General features: G+C 51.2%; 8 protein-coding genes across 8 annotated transcripts; 5 read left to right on the top strand and 3 right to left on the bottom strand.

Moving 5' to 3' along the window:
- Positions 1–52: 52 nt before the first annotated feature.
- BO95DRAFT_451634 (zinc-binding alcohol dehydrogenase family protein) lies at positions 53–1,276 on the top strand (the record flags this gene model as incomplete). Its single annotated transcript, XM_025588092.1, has 3 exons — positions 53–603; positions 659–770; positions 860–1,276. 3 exons carry the CDS (start codon positions 53–55, stop codon positions 1,274–1,276), a joined length of 1,080 nt encoding a protein of 359 aa, XP_025444258.1.
- A 630-nt stretch (positions 1,277–1,906) lies between these two features.
- On the bottom strand, positions 1,907–3,716 carry BO95DRAFT_451635 (cytochrome P450; the record flags this gene model as incomplete). Its single annotated transcript, XM_025588093.1, has 6 exons — positions 1,907–2,038; positions 2,100–2,861; positions 2,912–3,030; positions 3,085–3,328; positions 3,388–3,551; positions 3,602–3,716. 6 exons carry the CDS (start codon positions 3,714–3,716, stop codon positions 1,907–1,909), a joined length of 1,536 nt encoding a protein of 511 aa, XP_025444259.1.
- A 594-nt stretch (positions 3,717–4,310) lies between these two features.
- Positions 4,311–5,421, bottom strand: BO95DRAFT_461805 (uncharacterized protein; the record flags this gene model as incomplete). Its single annotated transcript, XM_025588855.1, has 2 exons — positions 4,311–4,999; positions 5,070–5,421. 2 exons carry the CDS (start codon positions 5,419–5,421, stop codon positions 4,311–4,313), a joined length of 1,041 nt encoding a protein of 346 aa, XP_025444260.1.
- A 6,117-nt stretch (positions 5,422–11,538) lies between these two features.
- BO95DRAFT_430085 (putative trichothecene biosynthesis acetyltransferase) lies at positions 11,539–13,002 on the top strand (the record flags this gene model as incomplete). Its single annotated transcript, XM_025584933.1, has 1 exon — positions 11,539–13,002. The coding sequence occupies one exon, from the start codon at positions 11,539–11,541 to the stop codon at positions 13,000–13,002; it is 1,464 nt and encodes a 487-aa protein (XP_025444261.1).
- A 535-nt stretch (positions 13,003–13,537) lies between these two features.
- BO95DRAFT_461807 (acyl-CoA dehydrogenase family protein) lies at positions 13,538–15,093 on the bottom strand (the record flags this gene model as incomplete). The annotated part of the gene is made up of 5 exons (XM_025588856.1): positions 13,538–14,031; positions 14,097–14,186; positions 14,240–14,467; positions 14,542–14,857; positions 14,914–15,093. The coding sequence occupies 5 exons, from the start codon at positions 15,091–15,093 to the stop codon at positions 13,538–13,540; spliced, it is 1,308 nt and encodes a 435-aa protein (XP_025444262.1).
- A 393-nt stretch (positions 15,094–15,486) lies between these two features.
- Positions 15,487–16,545, top strand: BO95DRAFT_491882 (enoyl-CoA hydratase/isomerase family protein; the record flags this gene model as incomplete). Its single annotated transcript, XM_025590670.1, has 2 exons — positions 15,487–15,506; positions 15,626–16,545. 2 exons carry the CDS (start codon positions 15,487–15,489, stop codon positions 16,452–16,454), a joined length of 849 nt encoding a protein of 282 aa, XP_025444263.1. The 3' UTR covers positions 16,455–16,545.
- A 938-nt stretch (positions 16,546–17,483) lies between these two features.
- BO95DRAFT_491884 (cytochrome P450) lies at positions 17,484–19,236 on the top strand (the record flags this gene model as incomplete). Its single annotated transcript, XM_025590671.1, has 4 exons — positions 17,484–17,982; positions 18,039–18,107; positions 18,161–18,763; positions 18,824–19,236. 4 exons carry the CDS (start codon positions 17,484–17,486, stop codon positions 19,234–19,236), a joined length of 1,584 nt encoding a protein of 527 aa, XP_025444264.1.
- Positions 19,237–20,151: 915 nt separating this feature from the next.
- BO95DRAFT_480693 (uncharacterized protein) lies at positions 20,152–21,128 on the top strand. The gene is made up of 3 exons (XM_025590150.1): positions 20,152–20,613; positions 20,669–20,766; positions 20,819–21,128. Exons 1-3 carry the CDS (start codon positions 20,531–20,533, stop codon positions 20,998–21,000), a joined length of 363 nt encoding a protein of 120 aa, XP_025444265.1. The 5' UTR covers positions 20,152–20,530; the 3' UTR covers positions 21,001–21,128.
- Positions 21,129–21,704: the final 576 nt, after the last annotated feature.

The raw sequence follows: 21,704 nt of genomic DNA on the forward strand, positions 1-21,704 counted from the left end.
TACCTGTTCAGCTCACGATTCGAAAGGACGCCTATCATTCTACTGACTGACAATGGGGTCAATTGAGACTGCGGCACTCGTGCCTCCAACAACCCAGCGTGCGGTAATCGTGGAGGCTGGAGATCAGGTGTGTGTACGAGACGATGTGCCCTTCCCTACGCTTGAGAAGGACCAGTTCTTGGTCCGGACGGAAGCCGTCGCTGTCAACCCCAGCGACACCAAAATGCGCGGCCCCTTCGTGACTCCTGGTGGTATTCTGGGCACTGACTATGCCGGAACTGTCGTCGCCTGTGGCCCAGAGGTCACAGAGGTACAGGTTGGCGACCGAGTGTGCGGAGCTCAGCATGCCATGAACGCCAACGCTCCTCATCGTGGTTCATTCGGGGAATACAACATTTCTGCGGGCAAGATCTGGTTGAAGCTACCTGCCTCCGTCAGCACTGAAGGCGGTGCTACCTTTGGCGCCGGGATCAGCACTGCAGGACTGGCGTTGAAGCTCCTAGGGCTGCCTCTGCCCGATGCTCCAGTGGAGAAGCCAGCATACGTTCTTCTGCACGGCGGCAGTACCGCGACTGCAACCATTGCTATCCAGCTGCTGAGGCTGTGAGAGAACACCATTTCCAGGCTGATATCGCGAGGCTCGTGCTGACCCGTCTAGCATAAATATGATCCCAATCGCAACCTGCTCGCCCAAGAATTCAGACCAAGTCAAAGCCTACGGTGTCGAAGCGACCTTTGACTATCGCGACCCGGACTGCGCGATGAAGATTGTAAGGCCATCTGCTTTCCATCCCACCACGTTGGTCGCTTTCGTCTCCATACACCCATTCTTACTGACCGATCCTCCTCACACAACCAGAAAACCTACACGAAGAACAACCTGCGCTACGCGCTCGACTGCATCACGACGGCGGAATCCACCAGCCTCTGCTACGCCGCCCTGGGTCGAGCTGGCGGCAAGTACGTTTCCCTGGACCCGTTTCCGCAGCACGCCGCCACGCGCGCCACGGTGAAGACCGACTGGGTTCTTGGTCCATCCATCTTCGGTGACGGGTCTACGTGGCCCAGTCCATATGGCCGACCGCCGAGTGAGGAGATTCGTGCTTATGGCGAGAAGCTGTGGGCGGTTGCCCAGAGGTTGGTCGATAGCGGTGATCTGAGACATCATCCCGTGCGGGTTCTTGAAGGTGGGCTCGACCAGGTGTTGGAGGGTATGGAGTTGGTGAGGAGTGGGCAGCTTTCGGGGGAGAAATGTGTGGTTCGTCTAGTGAGCTAGTTGGTTGCATAGGGTAGAAGTTGTCAATAATCACCACACTTAACACTGCAATATATCAGAAGAAAGCAGATTCCCAAGATAAGGAGGTAGCTGTTCTTACCGCTCTGGTGTATTGTGAACAATAGACGAATTGTAATGTGTCTGTTGAGGTGGTGTCTCACAATCTATTAATCAACGGTTGAAAGAATGCAATCCTCACCCCGACATATCCTTGTGACCTGGGAAGATGCAATCTATTGGGTAACCCTCAAGGTTCCTAATCTAATTCACGGAATTCAATAACATGGCAATGAATTCTTCAGATTGCAAGACAACTACAATTCTCCTTTCGAGGCAGAAAACATTGCCCTAGGCCGTTCTATATTATCCGATCGGGTTTGTGATATGTACCTTGCAATAGTTAGAGACACTTCTCCAGTTATAGCTTTTCTCTCCGTCTTTAACTTTTCAGATCCGCACAGGGTGTGACTGAAGTGCTGAAGGGTGATCATTCCACACAATACAAAAGCCTATTCACCAACAGAAAGGTCTCTTCGCTCATGGCAATATGATTCTCACCCACTTCTAAAGTCCGCCAGCCGCTGTTCATCTACGAGACATCATGCAGAGACGGTTTTTAGCTTCTCTTTCTCAAGCATCCTTTTCTCGAAGCTGGTCCATGCTCGCGTCAGGCCTGAAAGTAATCTTAGCCTCCACGCCCTCCTGCTTCGCCAGCACCGTCTCCTTGATCTTCCATTCCTTGGCCGGTTCAACAAGTTGAATCTGTGGCCGACTGTCAGTCTCTTCCGAAACAGCAAACACATAACCAGCAGCAGAGACTCACATCAAAGAGGAAATACAATGTGGCAATGAGCTTGTACATTTCACATTTGGCAATGTTCTTGCCCATACACGCCCGGTCGCCGGCGCCCCACGTCAGATCGGCTTTGTTCATTTTGTGTAGCCGTTCAGCATACTCCTCGTCGCTCTCAGAGGGACGTTGCAGCCAGCGCTCGGGTTTGAAGTCGTGCACGTCATCGCCATAGGCGTCCTTATCGAAATGCGTCGACCACCCTGAAACCGCGACTGCGGTGCCCGGGGGCAAGATGTGACCATCATCGAGCGTGAGACCAGGACCTGGGGGGACCGCGCGTCGCGATAGCATCGCTCCAATCGGATGGCATCTGAATGACTCGCGAATCACCGCATCTAGGTAGGGCATCTTGTGGATCAGAGCCCAAGGGGGCGGCATCCGGAGCCCGGACGATTTAAGCTCTGCGTGCAGCTTGGCTGCAACCTCCGGATGCTTGCCCAAGAAGTAGCTGACGGAGGTGAGGCCGATGGTCACCGTGTCCGCCCCGGCGAGCAGTGGGGTGGTCGCGTAGCCATGAACCACCCGCTCGTCGACAACGTTCGAATGCTTCGTCTGGGTGTCCAGGATCTGGGAGAGCAGGTCCTCGCGATCCGCGGCGCTTGCCGCCCCGTTGGCCCGCCGGCTCTGGATGAGCTCCCGTGCGCGCCGTGGGAACGAGCCCATGCGTTTCTCGAACACTTTCGTGATGGGACTGCCCTTGAGAACAGAGTGCACCCACGGCATACACGCTGCCTAACGAAGTTGTCAGCCATAGCGCGGAATCTTACGCGAGTGTTGCCTACCATGGCTCGATAGGTTTGAGCTGCATCGACACCCCGAAACATGCCCTCTCGATCCGCTTCGCCTCGGACGAGGCCGAAGTCGGCGGAGACCGTGAGCTTCATGATTGTGTCATACGCAACTGTCACATTGCTTCAGTTAACCCCTCTCACGCGAACTGGACTTTTTGACCTACAAAAATGCATCCACGTGAACACGGGCAGCGGCTGCTCTTTGGCCCTGAATTCTTGGTCAAGCTTCTTGACCAGCTGAAGGATACATTCGTCGATGAAGCCTTCCGACTTGGTGACGTTGGACATGGAGTAGATGCCGGAGATGGGCCGTTTGAGAGCAGCATGGGTCTTGGTATCCTCCGTGCCTATGAGACTTGGGTAATGGACGCCTTTAAGCTCAGTTCGGAGCGGCCTCCAGTGATGGCTCTGAGGGAGGGGGGCAGTTAGAGAAGCTGTGAGCGGGAGGGTGTATGTATACGGCCTACCTTGGGGAAGGGTGCCCTCGTGGCATAGACCTTGTCTATCATGGATGGGTTCGAGAACATAACGGTTCGTGGACCAACTTGCACCATGGGTCCATATTCCTTGTGTAAGCGCTGAATGACTTGGCAAGTTCGTCCATTGTAGGCATCAAGCGCCTGGAAGAGGTCTAGAGCAATATTAGGTCTCCGAACGAAGGGATGACGTCTTGGGTTTCACCTGTATAGCGCCGCCACCACGGCCCCGGAATGCGCCATAGTCCTGTTCGAAAAGGTGTCGCAAGAAACCAGGCAAGACCACCAGTGGCGACAAGCAGAAGCAAGACCCCAAGCATCTTTGGATGGAAGGAGACAGGCAGACACAAAATGCGGGATGAAGGTCTTCTTCGTGTGTCGCAAGTGTATTGTACAGTACTTTCGGGGCTATATAGGGCGGTGGCAGAGGATCAGCCATCCTAGATTACTGAAACGCCGAAATCGCCGAAGCTCGGCCATGCATCATGATTGCTGGTGCGTACTCTTCCGGTGACAAAAAATTCTCTTTGGACAGACTATCATGAGCATCAGATTGCCAGTTCGGTAGACGTCGGGGTTGGTTGTGTGATATGTGATCCGTGACTACTCAAGGAGAGGACATGGTCCAGACATCCTGTTAGCCTAGCTGTAGTATAGTTCTATCATACCCAAATCGAACACAGGGTAGGAGTTTCTAGCAAAGGACTACTAAACACATCTCGAACTTATCAAGGGGACTTAAGTTCTCGTAGCGTAAGAATCATGTAGACGGAGGGTGAACATATATACACATATAAATCTACTCTAGTATATGGAGTAAGGAACCCTAGCCCATCCCACCGAGATCCGCCCCTAGATAGTTCTTCATCACCATTTCAGGCATGTTAAAAATTGACAGTGGTTTGCACGCAGCGTCAAGAACGATTCTTTGCGAGGCCCAAGGTTGCGGCACGACAGCGCCGGAAGTACATGACAGCAGATTTGTTGTACATGCTTGCCTCATCCTCCCATATTAACGCGACGAAGCGAGCTGGCAATGATGATAAAGAGGATTTCGAAGCGCTTCTGTCTCGCAGTGTAGGCTGGTCGAGCCCCACCTGCTCTGGTGAAGCCCCGGACGGCATGCTCCCACCTCCCAGCTCGGGCGGTATACCAAGCAGCTGCTCCATCCTGGCAATCAATTTGCTCCCGATTCGGAGCATGTTGATGGCAGAGTTGAGTGCATGTCCGAAAGGGTCTGGAGGAGCATACAGGTCTCCAAGTCGGAGACTCTTGGGGATCTGTCTCGTGTGGGAGAAGTTGTCCTCTTGCGCTCCTAGACCATTCACATTTTTCATCGTCTCTGAACTACCCAAATTCCCCGACGCAGACGGTTTCGCTGACAGCGGCAGTGCCAACAGGCTCTGGAGCACCTGTTCAGATAGGACCGCCATCAGCTTTATACACAGGACATAACACTGCGCTGCCATCGACGCTTGTTTGCTCCGCAGGTATTCATCGAATGGGCTTTGGGGCGTGCGCGACGTGGTGATTGCTACCATACTATCGAGCGCCAGCACCTCCAACAAGCCGTCGAACTGGTTAAAGATTTCTCCAATCGGATCTGTTCTCGACCTGTCAGCTCCCGTGTCCCAGTCTTGTACATTGCGGATGGCTTGGTGTCATTCTCATACAATCTTGGGCGTTCTGGCCGGGGTGATCTCGTATCACCTTCCTAAAAGCGGCTTCCAATGCCTGGCATGCGCTGGCGAGACAGCCAGATAGGTCCGATGGCCCGCTTCCAAGTACCACCCCAGCATCGATTGGGCTGTTCGAGGAGGGCGGTGCGATGCTCATGGACTCTTCGGAAGTGCTTGTGTCCAGGAACTCTGGCAGAACAAAGCTACCAAGTGAGGCTGGCTCGACAGTAGCCCAGGACGATGAAGTGCCCGGGAAAATGTCGTTGAGGTGTGACAGATCCGGGGCGAACGCCGGATCCAGCTCGCTCAGGGGATTCGATGCTGGGGTCACAGACTGGGTGGGCATGCTGTCCCTGCCCTCCACCATGTTCTTGTTTGACTGTTTGCTGGACCTGACACTGTACACGCACTCGAGTCCAGCCCGTTGGCAGCGCACGCATTGGGTCAACGAGGCTTTGTCCCCGACACATCGAAGCTTCTGCTGGTGGCATCTGTCGCACGACTTCCGTAACGTTCGGCCGTCAGCATGTTTTACAGCTGAAGGGCCTGCCCACTCTCGGTCGTACTGGTGTCGGGCAGCCGTTTCCATTTTCCTCTCACGTTGGTTGTTGAAAAGATTGAAGAAGCACAACCGACATCATTAGGAAGGTCCAGGGATAGGTGGGAAAGGTGGCGACTCCTGATTTCCCGACCGACTGTCCTGCCTGATATATATTAGATAGCCGTGTGTTTTTCATGCAAGTTTATGAGAAACCAAAATGTGGCCTATTCTACATCCCTGTCGGTCTCAGAGTCAGCGCTTCATGCGTGCATGCCACTACTGCTAGATCTGTTTGTAAAATGGAGAAGGCTGCCCGCCCCCCACAACCATGACATCCATTACATCTAGTCCTCTAGGCATTGTACAATAAACACAGAGTGTGGCGATTGTATGGGCCACCGTGATTGGAATCATGGATCATCTGGTAGGTGTCACGTTGGAGATAACGTTACCACCTTAGGCAGTAGTAAGCACTATCATGCATTCAGTTAGCCTGATTTCCGTGCACTGCTCGTTTCGGGCAGCGATCGACTTGCGTGTTTTTGTTAGTGCAGTGCCACTTCGCATTGAACCGGGAACTGGAACAACTGCGATCCTTCTTGATTCCACCACTTCACTCCGTCCGGAGTGGATAGTTCTTACTACAGGCTGGATTACGTACGATCTGGATCATCTGAGGTAATCATTAAAGGTAAGTTTCAGAAAGCCACTGCGAAGGTCCGATCGGCGATAACTGATATCGACAGCGGCAGTCTCTCCAATACGACCGACACTATACCAGATCGAAGCAAGCGGTATGCTATAGTCAAGTATTAGTATCGTACCTGTAGATAAAGCAACCACACTATATGAATACGAATCCAGGCTTTCCACCACCGAAATTGCAATTACTGTTTTCAGAAGCCTAGACAAGCCGATCCACCCGGCCGCACGGCCGTTCTCGGCGCGGCAGCGCGCCGCCCACCGCAGGCCATGGCATATGCACCCTTCCAGTTGACATGCAATTCGTCAAAATAGTATATCAAACATACAAGTGGTCAGCAACTACGTCTATCACGTTAGAAAACCTATTGACTACCCAATCAGCGTCTCAGGAAGGACGGGTAAAGTAAAGGTCCAGGGGAAACCATCTTGAACTACCAGAGGTGACGGTTCGTATCGGTTTCACCCCCCACCAAGCCCTCCCCGCCCATTTCTCCGCTCAGGATTCAGTATATTAAGATGTTTAAGCTGGCGCGGAACCACTGCGGACGAGGCGCCACTCGCGGTGGAACTGTAGGATTGCTTTCTGATTTTCGAGCGCCAACCATCCGGAATTGCTGTCCGAATAATCATCAAACTCGTTCAGAAATTCGATTCAACGAGGTTGGTGGTGTGCTGAGAGCGGCTCTGCTGTTTTTACCAGTCTGCATACATTCCCTTCTATACAGAAGCTTCTAATGGACTTCCTATTTGAGTAAGCAGCGCAGCTCGAGGTACCTAGTAGCCCTAACGCCGATCGTATGAGAAAGACTGCCACTGCCGGTGTCCGGATCGATTCTCCCGGTCGGTAATCTCTGTGTAGCAGTTCCATACTTTTCATCGAGGGTTGGAGACCGTGTTCCAGCCCGCGTGAAGCGTCGACCTCCCAGGTGAGCCAGATTCTGGAAGGAATGATTGGGGGCCAATATGGAAGCTAATCCTGGTTCACGCATGCAGCGAGCCCAATCGTGTACAGTGATTGACCCCGTGGGACTCGGAGTTATCTTGCCATATAGTACAGTAGTGAGCGAGAGTTTCAAACAGATGCCCGCTTGCTCTGCTAGGTCGGAGTCTTGCTTACGAAGAAGATCAGGAGCAGGATCTTGATCAGAGATCAACACACTAGGTACACCATCCCTGTATAGCGTGTGAATATTAAACGAAGTAGCGAACCATCAGGGTCAACTGCAATATGTAGGTTCATTTGGTTGAGTGCATATACGAGGCGTTAGTAAGTGCGTAAGTCGAATCCTGGGACGGGGCTGTGTGAAGGACAAAGAATCTGAAAAAGACACATGCGTGCATGCATTCAGTTGATAGATCTAGCATGATATGCTGCCAAATTACTCCGTATCCACTCAGGAGGTGCAGTCAACCGAGTCTGGGTGGAAGTATTTCGTAGACACATGATGTCCAACAATGGCAGGCTAGCAGCCTCCCGCAAGACCACCAGTAGTAGGATGGATCTACTGCGGATCACCCCTCTGGAGTCGTGGGGTTGCAAGCGAGGGGGGGGGGGTGCATTTGGCACGGAGACCTTGCACTTGAGGAAGGTTTGACCCGCCCGAGACTAGACGGGCCACGCGCTTCCCGAACGCCACCCACTATCAAAACGGCTGCTGTTTTGGTCTATAATTTGTACTAGATTTGTTATATTCTACCGCGGCATCTTTCAGATGGACCCTGATTTGTAGATTTGATTCCAGGGGTTGAATCATTGCGAGGAGTGCTTCATAAGGCCTTATTTGCTTGCTTGGGGAGGGTACTGTGTAAGGTCTTACTCGGTTGTGTGCTTGGAGAGGTACCGTGTGAAGCCTTGCTTATCTGTGTGCTTGGAGAGGGGCTGCGCGAGGCCTTGCTTGTTTGCTTGGGTGCTTGCTTGTATGGTGCTGCATAAGGCCTAGTTTGGTTGTGTACTTGTAGACGTGCTGCAGGAGGCCTTAACTTTTTTTCGCTTGTTTGCTCGCTTACTCGCGTGCTTACTTACAGGGGTGCTGTGTGAGGCTATGCTTGTTTGTATGCTTGTATACATGTCCAGAGATGTGCGTTCTGTACTTATGTACTTGTACACCTACTTTGCAGAGATGCTTTTTTAGGTCTCGCTTAGTTGGTATACACATGTTTACGAGTACCACAGTAGGGCTTGTGGAATTCTACAAGTACATAGAGAGAATAACCCGCATTATATTCTGATTTGGGTGATCGTATACATTGTTCATGGAATGCTGATGTTTTGATAAGAAAGATGTTGTATGGGAGTTCTGGTGGTCAACACGGCCATTCCGGAAGTGCATGGCTCCCCTAGAGGTTGAGAGCAACGCTCGAGATTCGCACGTGTGGAGGTATCCCCAGTTCAGTTATAATTGGAAGGGTTGGGCGTAGTCTAAAGTGAAAGGCGGACTTTTGCGAACTGGAACTTCGGCAACCCCTCCCAGATCTACATGTAGTTAGTATACCCCACTGCGACTCTCATCATTGGCTTCATGGCAGCTCGACCTCGGCCCGGCCACGTAGGAGGCTATAATGCCAGCAGAATCTTTTATCCGGGGAGGGCCGCGCAACTGGGGATTCCAAATCGCTGACAACCTCTATTGATATTAAGGCCGTGGTTGGCCGGAAATCTTTTACCTGCCACTCATTGGCTGTCCTTGGCCCACAATTGCCCGCTGTCGTTACTTGACTGAGCTGCGATGGTGTGCCACTGAGACACCTCTTTATCGGCCAATGGCCACTCGATAATATCGAGACAGCGGCAGTCATCGCTACTACTGTACCTACATAGCACCTAGTGGTGTCCAGCCGAGCCACTCTGCCACAGCTCCCATTTGTCAATCGAGGTGGAACATGTCTCGTTTTGCTGCCTATTGGGTAATTACCTCAAGATCCTATAGGTAGAGACTACCCCGCACGGAGCACGGAGTACGGAGTGCAGTACCTACCCTGTAGTTGGTATTCTCACCATGGATTGTCCCTGGTTCACACAACTCGCATGGCAACATATTGGCTTCTGTCACGTCATCTCAGCTCGCAATACAGCCACTAGGTGGACGATCGATCATGAGCAATATTGATTAGGCCCCCTATTGCCTCACGGGGGAAACCTGAAGCTTTTCGATGGACTGAGCGGCCGATGATGGGAGGAATGCGGCCATCTCAAACACAACTAACAACATCATCACAATCCCGTGGCCTGGCGCTTCTGTGTCATTGGGAATCCAACATTTGCTGGGATATCGCGCAACCTCTGATTCGGCCTCTTTTTAAGCCAGATTCGATTATGCTTTCTCTCTCGGAGTGTCAGAAGCAGGATTCACGGTAGAGCAATTCACAAAGTGCTACAACATACCTTCCATCCGGCCAGCTCAGCCATAGAGGGCCTAGTTCGCGGGCGCTTCGCATCCAGAGACTGGCATTGGCGCCGAAAACCCCGTGCAAGTGACAAGGCGCCATGATTGTCGGCCCCGAACACCTCTTGACTGCCTGTGTGTATCTGCCGAAGAAATCCTTCAGCTTCCCGGTATTTCCCTTGCCACATAGGCGTCGAGGCTAGATTGCTATAGCTTACTAGCACCTAGGTTTATTGACTCCGCCCCCCAATATGTCCCCGGATAACCGAGCATCAGGCATAGTCCACCACTAGTCATGAGTATGTGATGATCAATTCCACTCATCTTCTTCTAATGTACTAGGGCTCTGCAGTACAACATCTCAGCCTCCTCAGACCGTCCCTGGAGCCTCACTATCATGGCCAGCTTATTGGCACTGGCTAGAATACTAGGATGGTCATCTCCTAGATTCTTCACCAATCCCGACAATGCTATTTGATACAATATTTGCTATCTATGTTTGCTGTCCAAATACCTTGCATTTGACACTTCCGTTCACTTGACCTATCTGCATGCATTTCAGTTGATTGATAATTTTCTGGTTATCTCCACTGCGCAGATTATGTAGTCACATCCGGGCCGATACGTCTATAATAGCCTCTCATTCTAGACAGACTCGGCTGAGTTGCCCTTTTGATACGCATACCGATATCTCTCCACGCTGACCAGAAATAGAACTCATCCCACATGCTGTCATACTCCAGGCAGTGACATAAATTCTGCGGGTGTAATCAATAAGCACTACATAAAACAAGTGTGAGCGGGGTTAGGGACAATTGGCACCCCCAATTTTATGCAGTCTGTGGTGTTTTGATGGGGTGCAGCAATCCGTGCGGAGGGCGGCAGAACAGCCATGTATGAAAGGCGGATTAGCTGTGAACAACAGAAATCCCCATTGGCTACGCCTACACGCAGAAAAGAAGAAGAGAAAAAGAGACGGAGAGAAGGGATGTAGGTATATCATTCTTTCTTTCATGAAACAGGTCTTAATTGACTCTTTTTGAGACAGCAGGCGAATGAATCGTCTTATTCGGTTCATAGATCCAATCAAAATATTTTCCAGACGGCCTGTTTGGCCATTCGAACCATTGCATCATCGCCGACCTGGTGCTACATTCAAATTGGGTACCCTTAACGGAATATATTTACACCCTCATGGTCCCACATGAGAATACAAAAGCTCAATGCCTCGCTTATAGCTTGCCTGTATAAGATCGTAGCCTCCCGTATCCATAGTCCTTCATTAGGAGTCAATGCTAGGCTGGGTTCAATAGTAAGAAGGTGTTCTCATTCTCATTGCAAGAAGCGGATGAACTGCATATATACGTGTATACAGACAAACCAACATCTGGATCACAACATCACGGCCACTGTGATAATGAACATTGCGAAACGAGTACATATATCTAACATATCTGTACTGATCCTTATTCTGATCATAGCCTGTTTGGCAATTTGACGGATCTATTGTTCGAGATATTCGGCTTGGAGGTGGGAGTCCGATCTTCGGCGTTTCGAAATGGGGCACCGAATCCTATGCCGATATTGATACCCGCAGTTGTAGAGCCCCGAGTATTGTTACGGCCGATGAGTATAATAGTAATTAGCATTACAAGGACTTTGCTGCGTCGCTACCTATCGATTCCTGTGAGGGTGACGCCCTTTCTGATACAATTTATGCGCTTTAGAAGCGACGACACAAGGTCCCCCAATCTATCGACCCAATTTACAGCCAAGACTCTCAGTATCTTTCCTTCCACCTGAAATATCTGTACGAGCACCATTGGTGAAAAGAATGGCCCGACGATGGGAGGAGCACCTCCCCCGTGGAGCGGAAGCATACTGGTGCCAGCCGTCCGACGCCAATGCCAGAGGTGCCAAGGACTTCCTTCTCTCTGGCTGTGATCAGGTTATGCCCAAGGTGCACGCGCGAATGTCGATGCATTATCTGCTCCCCGAGTCCACCGTGCAATCCCGCAGAGACATTGTCCAGCTCCTCAAAACCGGACTTGAGAAACTCGCCTCTCAGGCCCCATGCCTAACTGCAACAGTAGCCTTCGACGCCGCATCAAAGCGTGGCACCATGAAAACGATCGGCGATAACGATGGAGTTCTCCTTGTCGTCACGGGCGCTGACGCTGTTCGCACCGATCTTCCATCATATGCAGAACTTGAACGCGAACGCTTTGCGCCCTGGAAGCTTCCCAAAGGCAACGCGTTTCCCGAAGCGTTGATTAATCCGATCGCAGCAGGGAAAAGTCATGATGGCGGCTTACCGGCGTGCATATTTCAACTCAGCTTCATCGAGGGTGGCTTGATCCTCACGGCTGCCTTTCACCACTATCTCGTCGATGGACCGAGTGTTGACCTACTCTTCCGAGCCTGGGCCGCACACTGCCAGGGGAGAGAAGAGATCCCGCTCTACACTGACCGTTCCATCCTGTCGAGTCCCAAGAGGCCCGATGCGTGTGAGGTTCAGCGGCTCGAACAAGCCATGACTGCGCGTGGCTGCATGGTCAATTCCACCAAGCCGGATCCGGCCAATCCCTGGTCCAATCTCATGGCCGAACCTATCAAGTCCGCTGTGATCAGCTTTTCTCGCGAAGCAACGGCGGCCCTGAAAGCCGAGATCGCAGCCCAGAAGCCATCCACTCCCGTCTCCACAGCTGACTGTGTGCACGCAATCTGCTGGACTGGACTGACCCGCGCGAAGGCCGCTCTTGCCGAGGGCGAGTATGAAATGGACTCCTGGACCGTCTTCCCCGTCACATTCCGTACCCGTTCCTTCCCCGAGTTTCCAAGGAACTTCATCGGAAATACTACCTTCATGAGCGGAGCTGTCCTGCCGGTTGGAAGACTTCAGGCATCGGAAGGACCAATCGAGGCTGCGGTAGCGCTGCGGAACATCATCGATAGCGTGGACGCGACATTCCTCGAGGATGGTCTTGCTTGGGTTGACAGTATAGATGATTTCTCCACGCGATCATGGCTGTCCAGCCCACCGCGCAAGATTGATTCGGGTTTCACGAGCTGGGCTTGCCTGCAGTACCAGAATTGGGATTTCGGCTTCGGCAGTCCAGCTGCGCTACGTCCGCCAGCGTCCCCGATACCATATGTGTTTCCGTTGGCTGGGAAGACTGATGCGCATGGCAGGGAAGTGATTGAGGTCGTTATTGCTGCCACGGAGGAGACGCATAGGTTACTGATGCAAGATGTGGAGCTTCAGCGATATACAACGGATTACCACCTCGAGCCTTAATTTGGGCAACTACTAAGTTATACTAGTATGTTAGTAGGGCATAGTAGCGGGTAAGATCGTTCGGGTCACAATATTAGCTTACTGTTATCGAACTTAAGCTCTATCCATTACCTAGACCTGCATCCTCAGTATGTGCATGATATGTGGTACAGATTGTGCCGCACGGTTGTTACGCCAAGCGTTCATTAAAATCACGTCCACCAGAGAAAGTAAAGCTTACTGACGGACAAAAGACTGGAATATGCAAGCCCGGTAATCTGAAAGGCTAGAGTGAATCTGGAGTTTTAAGTGACTTGCTTATCCATCTGTGAATTAGGAGGCTCGATTCAACTATTAGCTAAGTTGTTTCAACTAAGGAGCAATTTTCCACCGAAAGCTCTGCTTTGAAAGATTCCCTGCTTTCACATTAAAGTCCCCCTTCATACGGTATCTTTTTCTGTACATCACGCAAAACCTTCTAACACTCCACATGTCTATTTGGTGATATATGCGACATTCAAAGTACTTAGAATCTACACTTCAACCACGTAAACCTTCAAGCAAGACGCAGCTTTTCCAAATCCTTCCTCTCTTGCAAAACTGACATCTCACTCAAAATCTCCTCACTGCCACCGCCAATGATGAGCACGCGAAGATCTCGACTGATTCTTTCTACCCGCGCTCCCGGACCGGCTCGTGTATATCCCAGTGCCCCGAGGATCTGCTGACTTTCCCGCACAGCCAACTCTGTTGCCCTAGCAGCACTAACTTTGGCCAGGGCGCACAGGCCGCCGATATTCGAGCCCAGCTCGTCAATGTTCGTTGCTCTCTTAAACGCGCTCTCTCTGACCTGTACCAGTGACTCGACCAGGGCGTATGCGCTCATGATTTGCATGCCAACATTGGCAAACTTGAGCCGGATGGCTTGACGATCGATGAGCGGCTTTCCGAAAGTGTGGCGTGTGAGCGCGTGTTGATAAGAATCTTCGAGACATATGCGAGCAAGGCGCAAGCAGTTACCCGCTATCCAGAGACGTTCATGGTTGAGGCCTGAACAGGTTAGCCCTACTCGGATCAGACGCACTTGATGTGCCAGAGGCCAGTGGCACACTTACTGGACATGATTAACTTGAACCCTTCATTCAAGTTGCCGATGAGATTCTCGGCGGGAACCTCTACGTTATCAAATTTCAGTGCAGCGCATCCTGAGCATATCCATCAGCAGCGTGTTACATTGACTCTAGGACGCAAGGCATACCGCTTGAAGCCACACCCGAGGTGTGTATCTCAGTTCGCGAAACCCCTTTTGAATTCAGTGGAATGACCAGTAATGAGATTCCGGCTTTTCCAGCGCCACCAGTCCGGACGACTGCTGTACAATAGTCTGCAAACAGGCCGTTCGTAACCCACTGTTTTATCCCATTGACGATGAACACATTGTCTTGTGTTTGCGCTGTGGTAGAGATGCTAGCAACGTCCGATCCGGCTATGGCACGTATCTCATGTTATTCGATGAGTTTATGGGGAGAGATTGAAAAAAGAGAGTTTTTGACAACTCACCGTGCGGCTCCGTAATGCCCAGACAAAACCTGATCTCTCCCCGAATGACAGGAGGCAGCCACCTAGACTTCTGCTCCTCGGTCCCGAAATTGATCACCGGAGGACAGCCAATCGCATTTCCACACCCAAGAGCCCATAGGACCCCAAGCGAGCCGCAACGGGCCATTTCGTCGATGGCTATCAAGTCATGGAAGCTATCCCACTCAGTCGCCGAAACCCTGCCTGGGAGTTTGATGTTGTCTCCAACATATTTCTCAATTGCGGCCGGATTCAACAGAATGGCCGTATAGCCTAGGTCTGAGTGGCGTTTGAGAACCTGGGATAATATCAGCAAGGTAACATATCGGCACATGCACCAAGCTGGAGCCTCACTGTTTTCGGAACTGCACGGCTGGCCTCCCATTCGGAACAAAACGGCTCGATTTCAGTGTCAACATATTGGCGGATTTCATCCCGCAACCGCCTATGCGAATCAGTATAATGTGGATTTCCCGGACGGGAGTACCACAATGGCTCCGCGAAAGGGGTGCTGGATCCAAAGAATTCTGCCATTGAGGAACATAGGATGCGAAAGCTGACGAGTGACAATCTAGCTCAGCAAGATGTGGTAGCCTTGCAGAAGGAAACTCCTCATATTCGCTTTGTCTAAGCTATGTAGCTATGTTATAAGATACAACTCAATTCGCTGTCAATAGCTCAAAGCAGAATGATTCAGCAAAGCGAGGGCTATCGCCGAGGCAGCAAGTGCCAAACGCCGGCGCAGCTAGTGCGAATCGCCGACGCCGCCACTGCGGATCACCGATGCAGCTACCCAGACTTGAGCAAAATCATATCTTGAAACAACTGCCCTGTATACTACAGTAGCAACACTGATCTTTGGTATAAATGTGATGGTTGTTGGGTGCACAATGCATTTGTGTCCCTGATGCATCTACAAACCTCTCAATGATGCAATATTTCAAACTGTAAGTCTACACGCAATTCTTCTGCTCGACGAGAACCTCATTGCGACGATACCATCTAGGCCTTTTTGGAACTTTTTCAGCACTAGCAATGACGAGCTCACCACGAAGCTTTGGGCAAGCACTGGCAAGGATGAGCAGGTCACGAAGGTCTGGGCAACAGTGCAGAACCATGAGGAATACCAGGTGTCCCGTAACGGCGGCACAGTGCGACTGTGTCTGGATCGACCTTGTCATGGCAACTCTTTAACATTTACCATGATCAAGGAGATGACCTCGTTATTCAAGCGTCTCTCAAAGGACAACTCTGTGCACCGAATCATTATTACGGGTCGTGGCCGCTACTTTTGCACGGGCATGCACCTGAAGGAAGACCTCTTTGTCTCAGTTGCGGAGCGGTGCAATGCGCTTCAAGAACTCTTTTCCACTATCGATACTTGTCCCAAAACCACGATGGCAGTCATCAACGGCCCCGCCTATGGCGGAGGTGTTGGCCTGGCTACCGTCTGCGATGTACGCATAGCCGTATCCACTGCATTCTTTTGCTTGAGCGAAGTCAAGCTTGGCTTGTGTCCCGCAACGATATCGAAATTCCTGGTCCGCGAGTGGGGAAGCAGTCTCGCGAGAATGGCGATGCTTACTGGCCGGAGAGTGAGATCGCAGGTGCTGTACGATGCAGGACTCATACATGCTCTTGCGGTTGATCTTGATGATCTGGAGAAGGTGGTGGAGGGGTTTTTGAATGACCTGAAGCTTGCGGCTCCTCAAGCTGCTGCACTATGTAAATTGTTGGTTGGGGAGGCCGTGAGTGGCCATGATGCCGCCATAGACCAAATGGCCGGCGAGGTTTTTGCAACCATGTTAGCGCAGGGATCGGAGGCATCGCACGGTATTGCTCAATTCAACATGGGGGTCAAGGATATAGTCTGGGAGGACTTGGACAGAGAATAGAGATGATAAATTAATGGCGTTATGAGGCAATCCATTGTCCACTATAGCTATCAGTATAGATCTTGTTCATTTTCACCACTTGAAAATAGAGCGAAAAGGCCGAAAGGGCAAAGAAATGGAAACGATACCCAGAGAAGCCACTCACCTGGACGGGGAGCGGGTATTGTGGAGGTTAGAATGTACCATCTATTGCACTTAATGAGACAAGTCGATAAACGCCCGCACTGACTGGTTGGATCGGTCGATGCGACTACGCACGAATGTTAGTGAGGGTCTGCAGGGCACTGCATCTCGTCTTTCTGTGTATCTAGCGCATCTCGTCCAATGGTAATCTGTACCAGCCTACCAGGTTGTGATGTGAAATCAACATTTTCAGCGATATGTAGGGCCTCTCTGTCCTTCACATCCATATACTCATATACCTTGAGATGAGACTACACATAATGAACCTCCGCTGTCTGCAAGCCCAAGGGAAAACGTTTCTAAAGCCCTTTGCCATCACCTCCGGAAGCATGCCCTTGAAAAGGGCCTCGAAGCCAGAAGAGTCTGGTCTCAAGTCAGCAAGGTCTCGCAGCCAGCTTCGGCGGGCTCGAATAAATTCACAGTGTTAGTTAAGCACAGGAATAAATCACCTTCACCTTTCTGAGTATGGTGGTATCCAATGTTTTAGCGTGTGTTAGTCAACGGTGGGCATCGGATTCGGTACAGGTCTGAAACACCGAACGCTAAACACCGAAATTCCAAGCCGAAGAGTGAATGGCATTCCAGTTTGTGAGTGGACCAGATAGTATCTATGAATATTTTATGAAAGCCCACCACCCGTGTAAGATATAACCAAAGAGGAAAAGCCGATGGTAATTAATGCTCGGATCGTTCCACCTTCGGATTACGAACAATCTCCCAGGTGTCCGGCTCGGTTGAATGAGCACGAATCGCCCGTTATATAAGATAATCCATGTGGCTGAATTTCGGAACCAGGCAGCCCAAAACCGATTCTAACCCCTGGTGTTGTGTAAAACAGCAGCCATCATGTTCCGAGAGAATATCGGACTAATCTTCCTAACAGCTTTGCCTGCTGTGCTCCTGTCCTACTTCCTGAGTGTCGCTCTCCCGTCGCTGAGACTCCGATGGAAAACCTCTCAGTTTCCCGTGATAAACAAGAAAAAAGGCGAATGGTCCGATGCCAATGCCGTGAAACGATGCGCCCACAATGCCCAAGCAATTCTTCAAGAGGGATATGAGAAGGTAGGCTCGCAGCTCGTTCAAGGGTTGCCAAACCAAATTATTGACCAACAGCACCAGTACAATGGTCCATTCCAGCTTATCGGCTCCTTTGGAAGGAGGATTGTTCTTCCTCCGGAAATGGGTGAGCATGTCAAAACGGATCCTCGCTTCACTGCCAGTGAGGTGGTAAGGCAAACCATGGCCGGCTCCCTGCCTGGTTTTGAGGGCTTGCTGCCAGTCATGGAAGCCGGCGCGCCCAATGTGTTCATTCAGATGATTCGCTCGAAATTGACCTCAAACCTTGGTATATTGCTATTGTGAGACCACCGGTGGGCGTACGACACTGACGTTCTCTTGCAGGCAAGTTCACTCAGAACCTCGCAGAAGAGACCCAAGAGGCTTTCGATGAGAGGTGGGGAACAAGCACTGGTAAGTCACCACATGGCGCAATGCATAGCATGCGTGACTGATAAGGGGACTAGAATGGCACGAGGTCGACCTGTTGGCCAGTCTCCGCGACATCGTCACACAGGTGTCAACGCGCATCTTCCTGGGACCCGAACTCTGCAAGAACAAAGAATGGCTGGATAATACCCAAGCATACACGGATAATGTCTTCAAAGCCGTGCGATCGATCCGCCGCTTTCCCGCATGGTCTCGTCCCTATGTCCAATGGTTCTTGTCGGACTGCGCCAATATCCGCCGACAGGTCAAGCGCGCCGAAGAAATCATCGAACCCGTCATCGCCAAGCGGATCGAAGAGATTTCCCTAGCCCAGAAGGGTCTCGCCGAGATGCCTAACGATGCTATCACATGGATGCACGAAGTCGCCACGGGCAAGGGCAAGGAATACCACGGAGCGCACATTCAACTGTCCCTTAGCATGGCATCGGTGCACACAACATCGGATCTCTTTTCCAATATCCTCCTCCAGCTCTGTCGGCACCCGGAGTGGATTGAACCACTGCTCCAGGAAGCACAATCAGTCCGTACAGACGGTGCGTGGGAGAAGACGTCGCTCTATCGGATGAAGCTCGCCGACAGCGTCATGAAGGAGACACAGCGCATCAAGCCCCTGGGTGTCCGTAAGTCTTCCCTCTCTCCCCTTCCGAGCAGCCTAAGAGCGGGGGATTAACAGACGTTAGTTCTATCCCACCGCCATGTCAGTGACGATGTGGTGCTGCCCGATGGCACACTCATTCCGAAAGGCGCCATCGTCGCCACCAACATGTCGCGCATGTGGGACCCGGAATACTACCCGAACCCCGAAGAATGGCAGCCCGACCGATACCTGAAGCTGCGTGAGGAGCCCGGGAAGGAGCACTCGTCGCAGTTCGTCACGACCACGATGGAAAGTCTCGGGTTCGGCATCGGGAGTCACGCCTGCCCCGGAAGGTTTTTCGCCTCAAGCAAAATTAAGCTTCTGCTCAACCACGTGCTCCAGAACTATGAATTTGAACGGGTGGATACGGAGAAGGACGCGACCCCCTGGTTCGTAGAATATGTCACAAATCCAAAGGCGAAGCTGCGGGTGCGAAGGAAAAAGGTTGCAGCATAACGTGGGAGGTTATATCCAATGGAGATGCCCTGGCGCGGCGCAACGAGCAACTCACCAAATTCAACAGAAGACAGAACCGAAATGACATGCATCCTGTTCAGCATAGCAGCAAGCAACAACTCGTAGATTTGGACCATTGCTTCTTACTGAGGTACTCACTAGCGCCTTACGCCACCTTTTCTATCAGCTCGCATTTTAGATCTTCAATTGTATGATCACTTTTTGTGGTTCAATCTTCAAACGTTCTGTTGATCTGGCCAGCAAACACTGCTATAGTTCGAAAATAGGTGAAATACAAGAAGTCGGCTTTGTTTAACAGCGTATTGCCCTGTCCATGACATTGGTCCCGCGGATGATCTGTGAAGACAGCCAATGCCAACGAGACTACAGAATAAGATACCTCTTATTGTAAGTCACCCTGTAACTCTCAACTCGTCTTGCTTCTCATCAATTCCGCAAGCTGGGCCAGGTGGATCGCTTTTTCCCTTGGCAAGCATAGCATGATGATATTTTCTAGCGTGGAGAATTTAGGCTGCCAAGTCCGCCGTCCACTAGTGCTGACGGTATCGCGTATGCGATTTGCCTTCATCCCAGCTTTCTCATATCAGTTTGGACAACCTACTTCACTGATAGGTTTCTGATTGATTCAAGCAGTAAGACTTACAACAGCACGGAGATCAACAATTTTCTAGCCCTGGCACACCTCGATTCAGACACCCGACTTAGGTGTTTAACTCACCATTGTCCTGGGGGGAAAGGAGCTAGGAAATCGATTAGAAGAGAACATAGCTGCCCCAGATTAAAAAAAGTCACGCGCCTGAAGAAAACAACAAGTGGGGAGATCCGATAGATGAGACCCTTTTTCAACCTCGTCTTCGCCCCCTCGGAAATCCACGAATGAGGCATGGAAGCGAGAGAGACGGGCAATGCGGCGGGGACAAATAGCCGGTACTAAAACTCCCGCTAGACCCTAAACAGCAACTGAGCTGGACCCCGAAATGACAGTCCCGCCGCTATTGTTCGTATCCGGGGCTCTAGTCTCATTATCATCTCCATTCTATGCTTCAAGCTCGTATGTCGAGTCGTCTAATGATGCGCCATATCGTGAGCGATTGGATATGTTTCGGTCACAATCAATCATACGAGACTCAATTCCTCTCGTCTGTCGCCGTCTGACAACTTGACCGGGCAGAAAAATCTATAAAGCGCACTGGGGTTGCTCGTCTCTGCTCATCCTTCACATCGCATTCTCAATCTCTACTCAGTCGTCAAGAGCATACCTACCTCTATCACCATGCAGCTCCTTTCCCTCGCCACCATGGCCGTCCTCGCTGGCGTTGCCGCTGCCAAGAGAAACGTTTACATGTGCCCTGGACCGTACGTTGACTGCACCCCATCCACGTCGAACATAACACTAATACCTCTCGCACAGCAACTGGACGGGCCCCTGCACTCTGTTCGGCTTCGACAATGGCGAGTGCATGGACATCAGCTTCTGGGATACCCTGGGCTCGATCGGTCCGGATGAGGGTGAGTGACGAGCGTGCTCCAGCCAGCGAGGATATAAACTAATGTTGTTCAGGCCTGGTCTGCTCCATGTTCGTCGAGCCGGGCAACTGCTACATGACGACGGGCAACTTCAACTCGGGCGGCTTCGTGAGCCCCGGCATTGCCGACTTGACGACCTGGCAGATGGGCAGCGGCGAGAAGTGGCCGGGATACTGGTTCAGCAACGCCAAGACTGTTCAGTGCTTGTACCAGTAGTCAGCTGGAGTTATCTTCTCATTGTCTTTTACTTAGCGTGCACAAGATTGAAATGCATTCATTACCATTACCGTTTTGGGAAAATGGATCTCTGCTCGGATGGGGCGGTGAGCCCCTCCGGCTTGGCGGGGTGTTTGTCTATCTTATCTCCGTATTCAGAATCCACGCGGTCATCGAGCCGGTTCTATTTCACAACTTATGAACAGCCTTATCTCATTCTAGTCTCATTCTAGTCGATTATCTGATCTGGCATTTGCACTCTTGCTGTGAGAACACTCATCTAGTTTAGTGCGTGGCCTTGATGCCGGAGGGAGTCGTTTCGAGGTCCGAGCTGGATACACGCTGAAGATAAGTATATCCTTTGATTGCTCTTGGCTCACGGGTTGAAATCTTAGACGGCAAAGGCTCTATGACTACGAAACGAGGCTAGAACCTCAAAGATAACAATCTATGACATTCTTCAAATTTGAAAGTTACCATTGTCGACAAGTTCAGAAGAAAGCTTAGGAGGAGGGCAAACAGAGCCAATATTGTTAATACATGCATCTGGGTCCGGTGGATGTTCCACAGCTTCCTGCGATCGCCCCAACCACCATTGACATCACTCTCCATGCTTAGCAGCCTGGACGTCACGTGCAGCAGTGCTTACTCACTCTCAATAAATATATACCCATGCAGTATGATAGATCTGTCTAGAGACATCA

Source organism: Aspergillus brunneoviolaceus (assembly GCF_003184695.1).
Source record: "Aspergillus brunneoviolaceus CBS 621.78 unplaced genomic scaffold BO95scaffold_19, whole genome shotgun sequence".
NCBI classification, from domain to species: domain Eukaryota; kingdom Fungi; phylum Ascomycota; class Eurotiomycetes; order Eurotiales; family Aspergillaceae; genus Aspergillus; species Aspergillus brunneoviolaceus.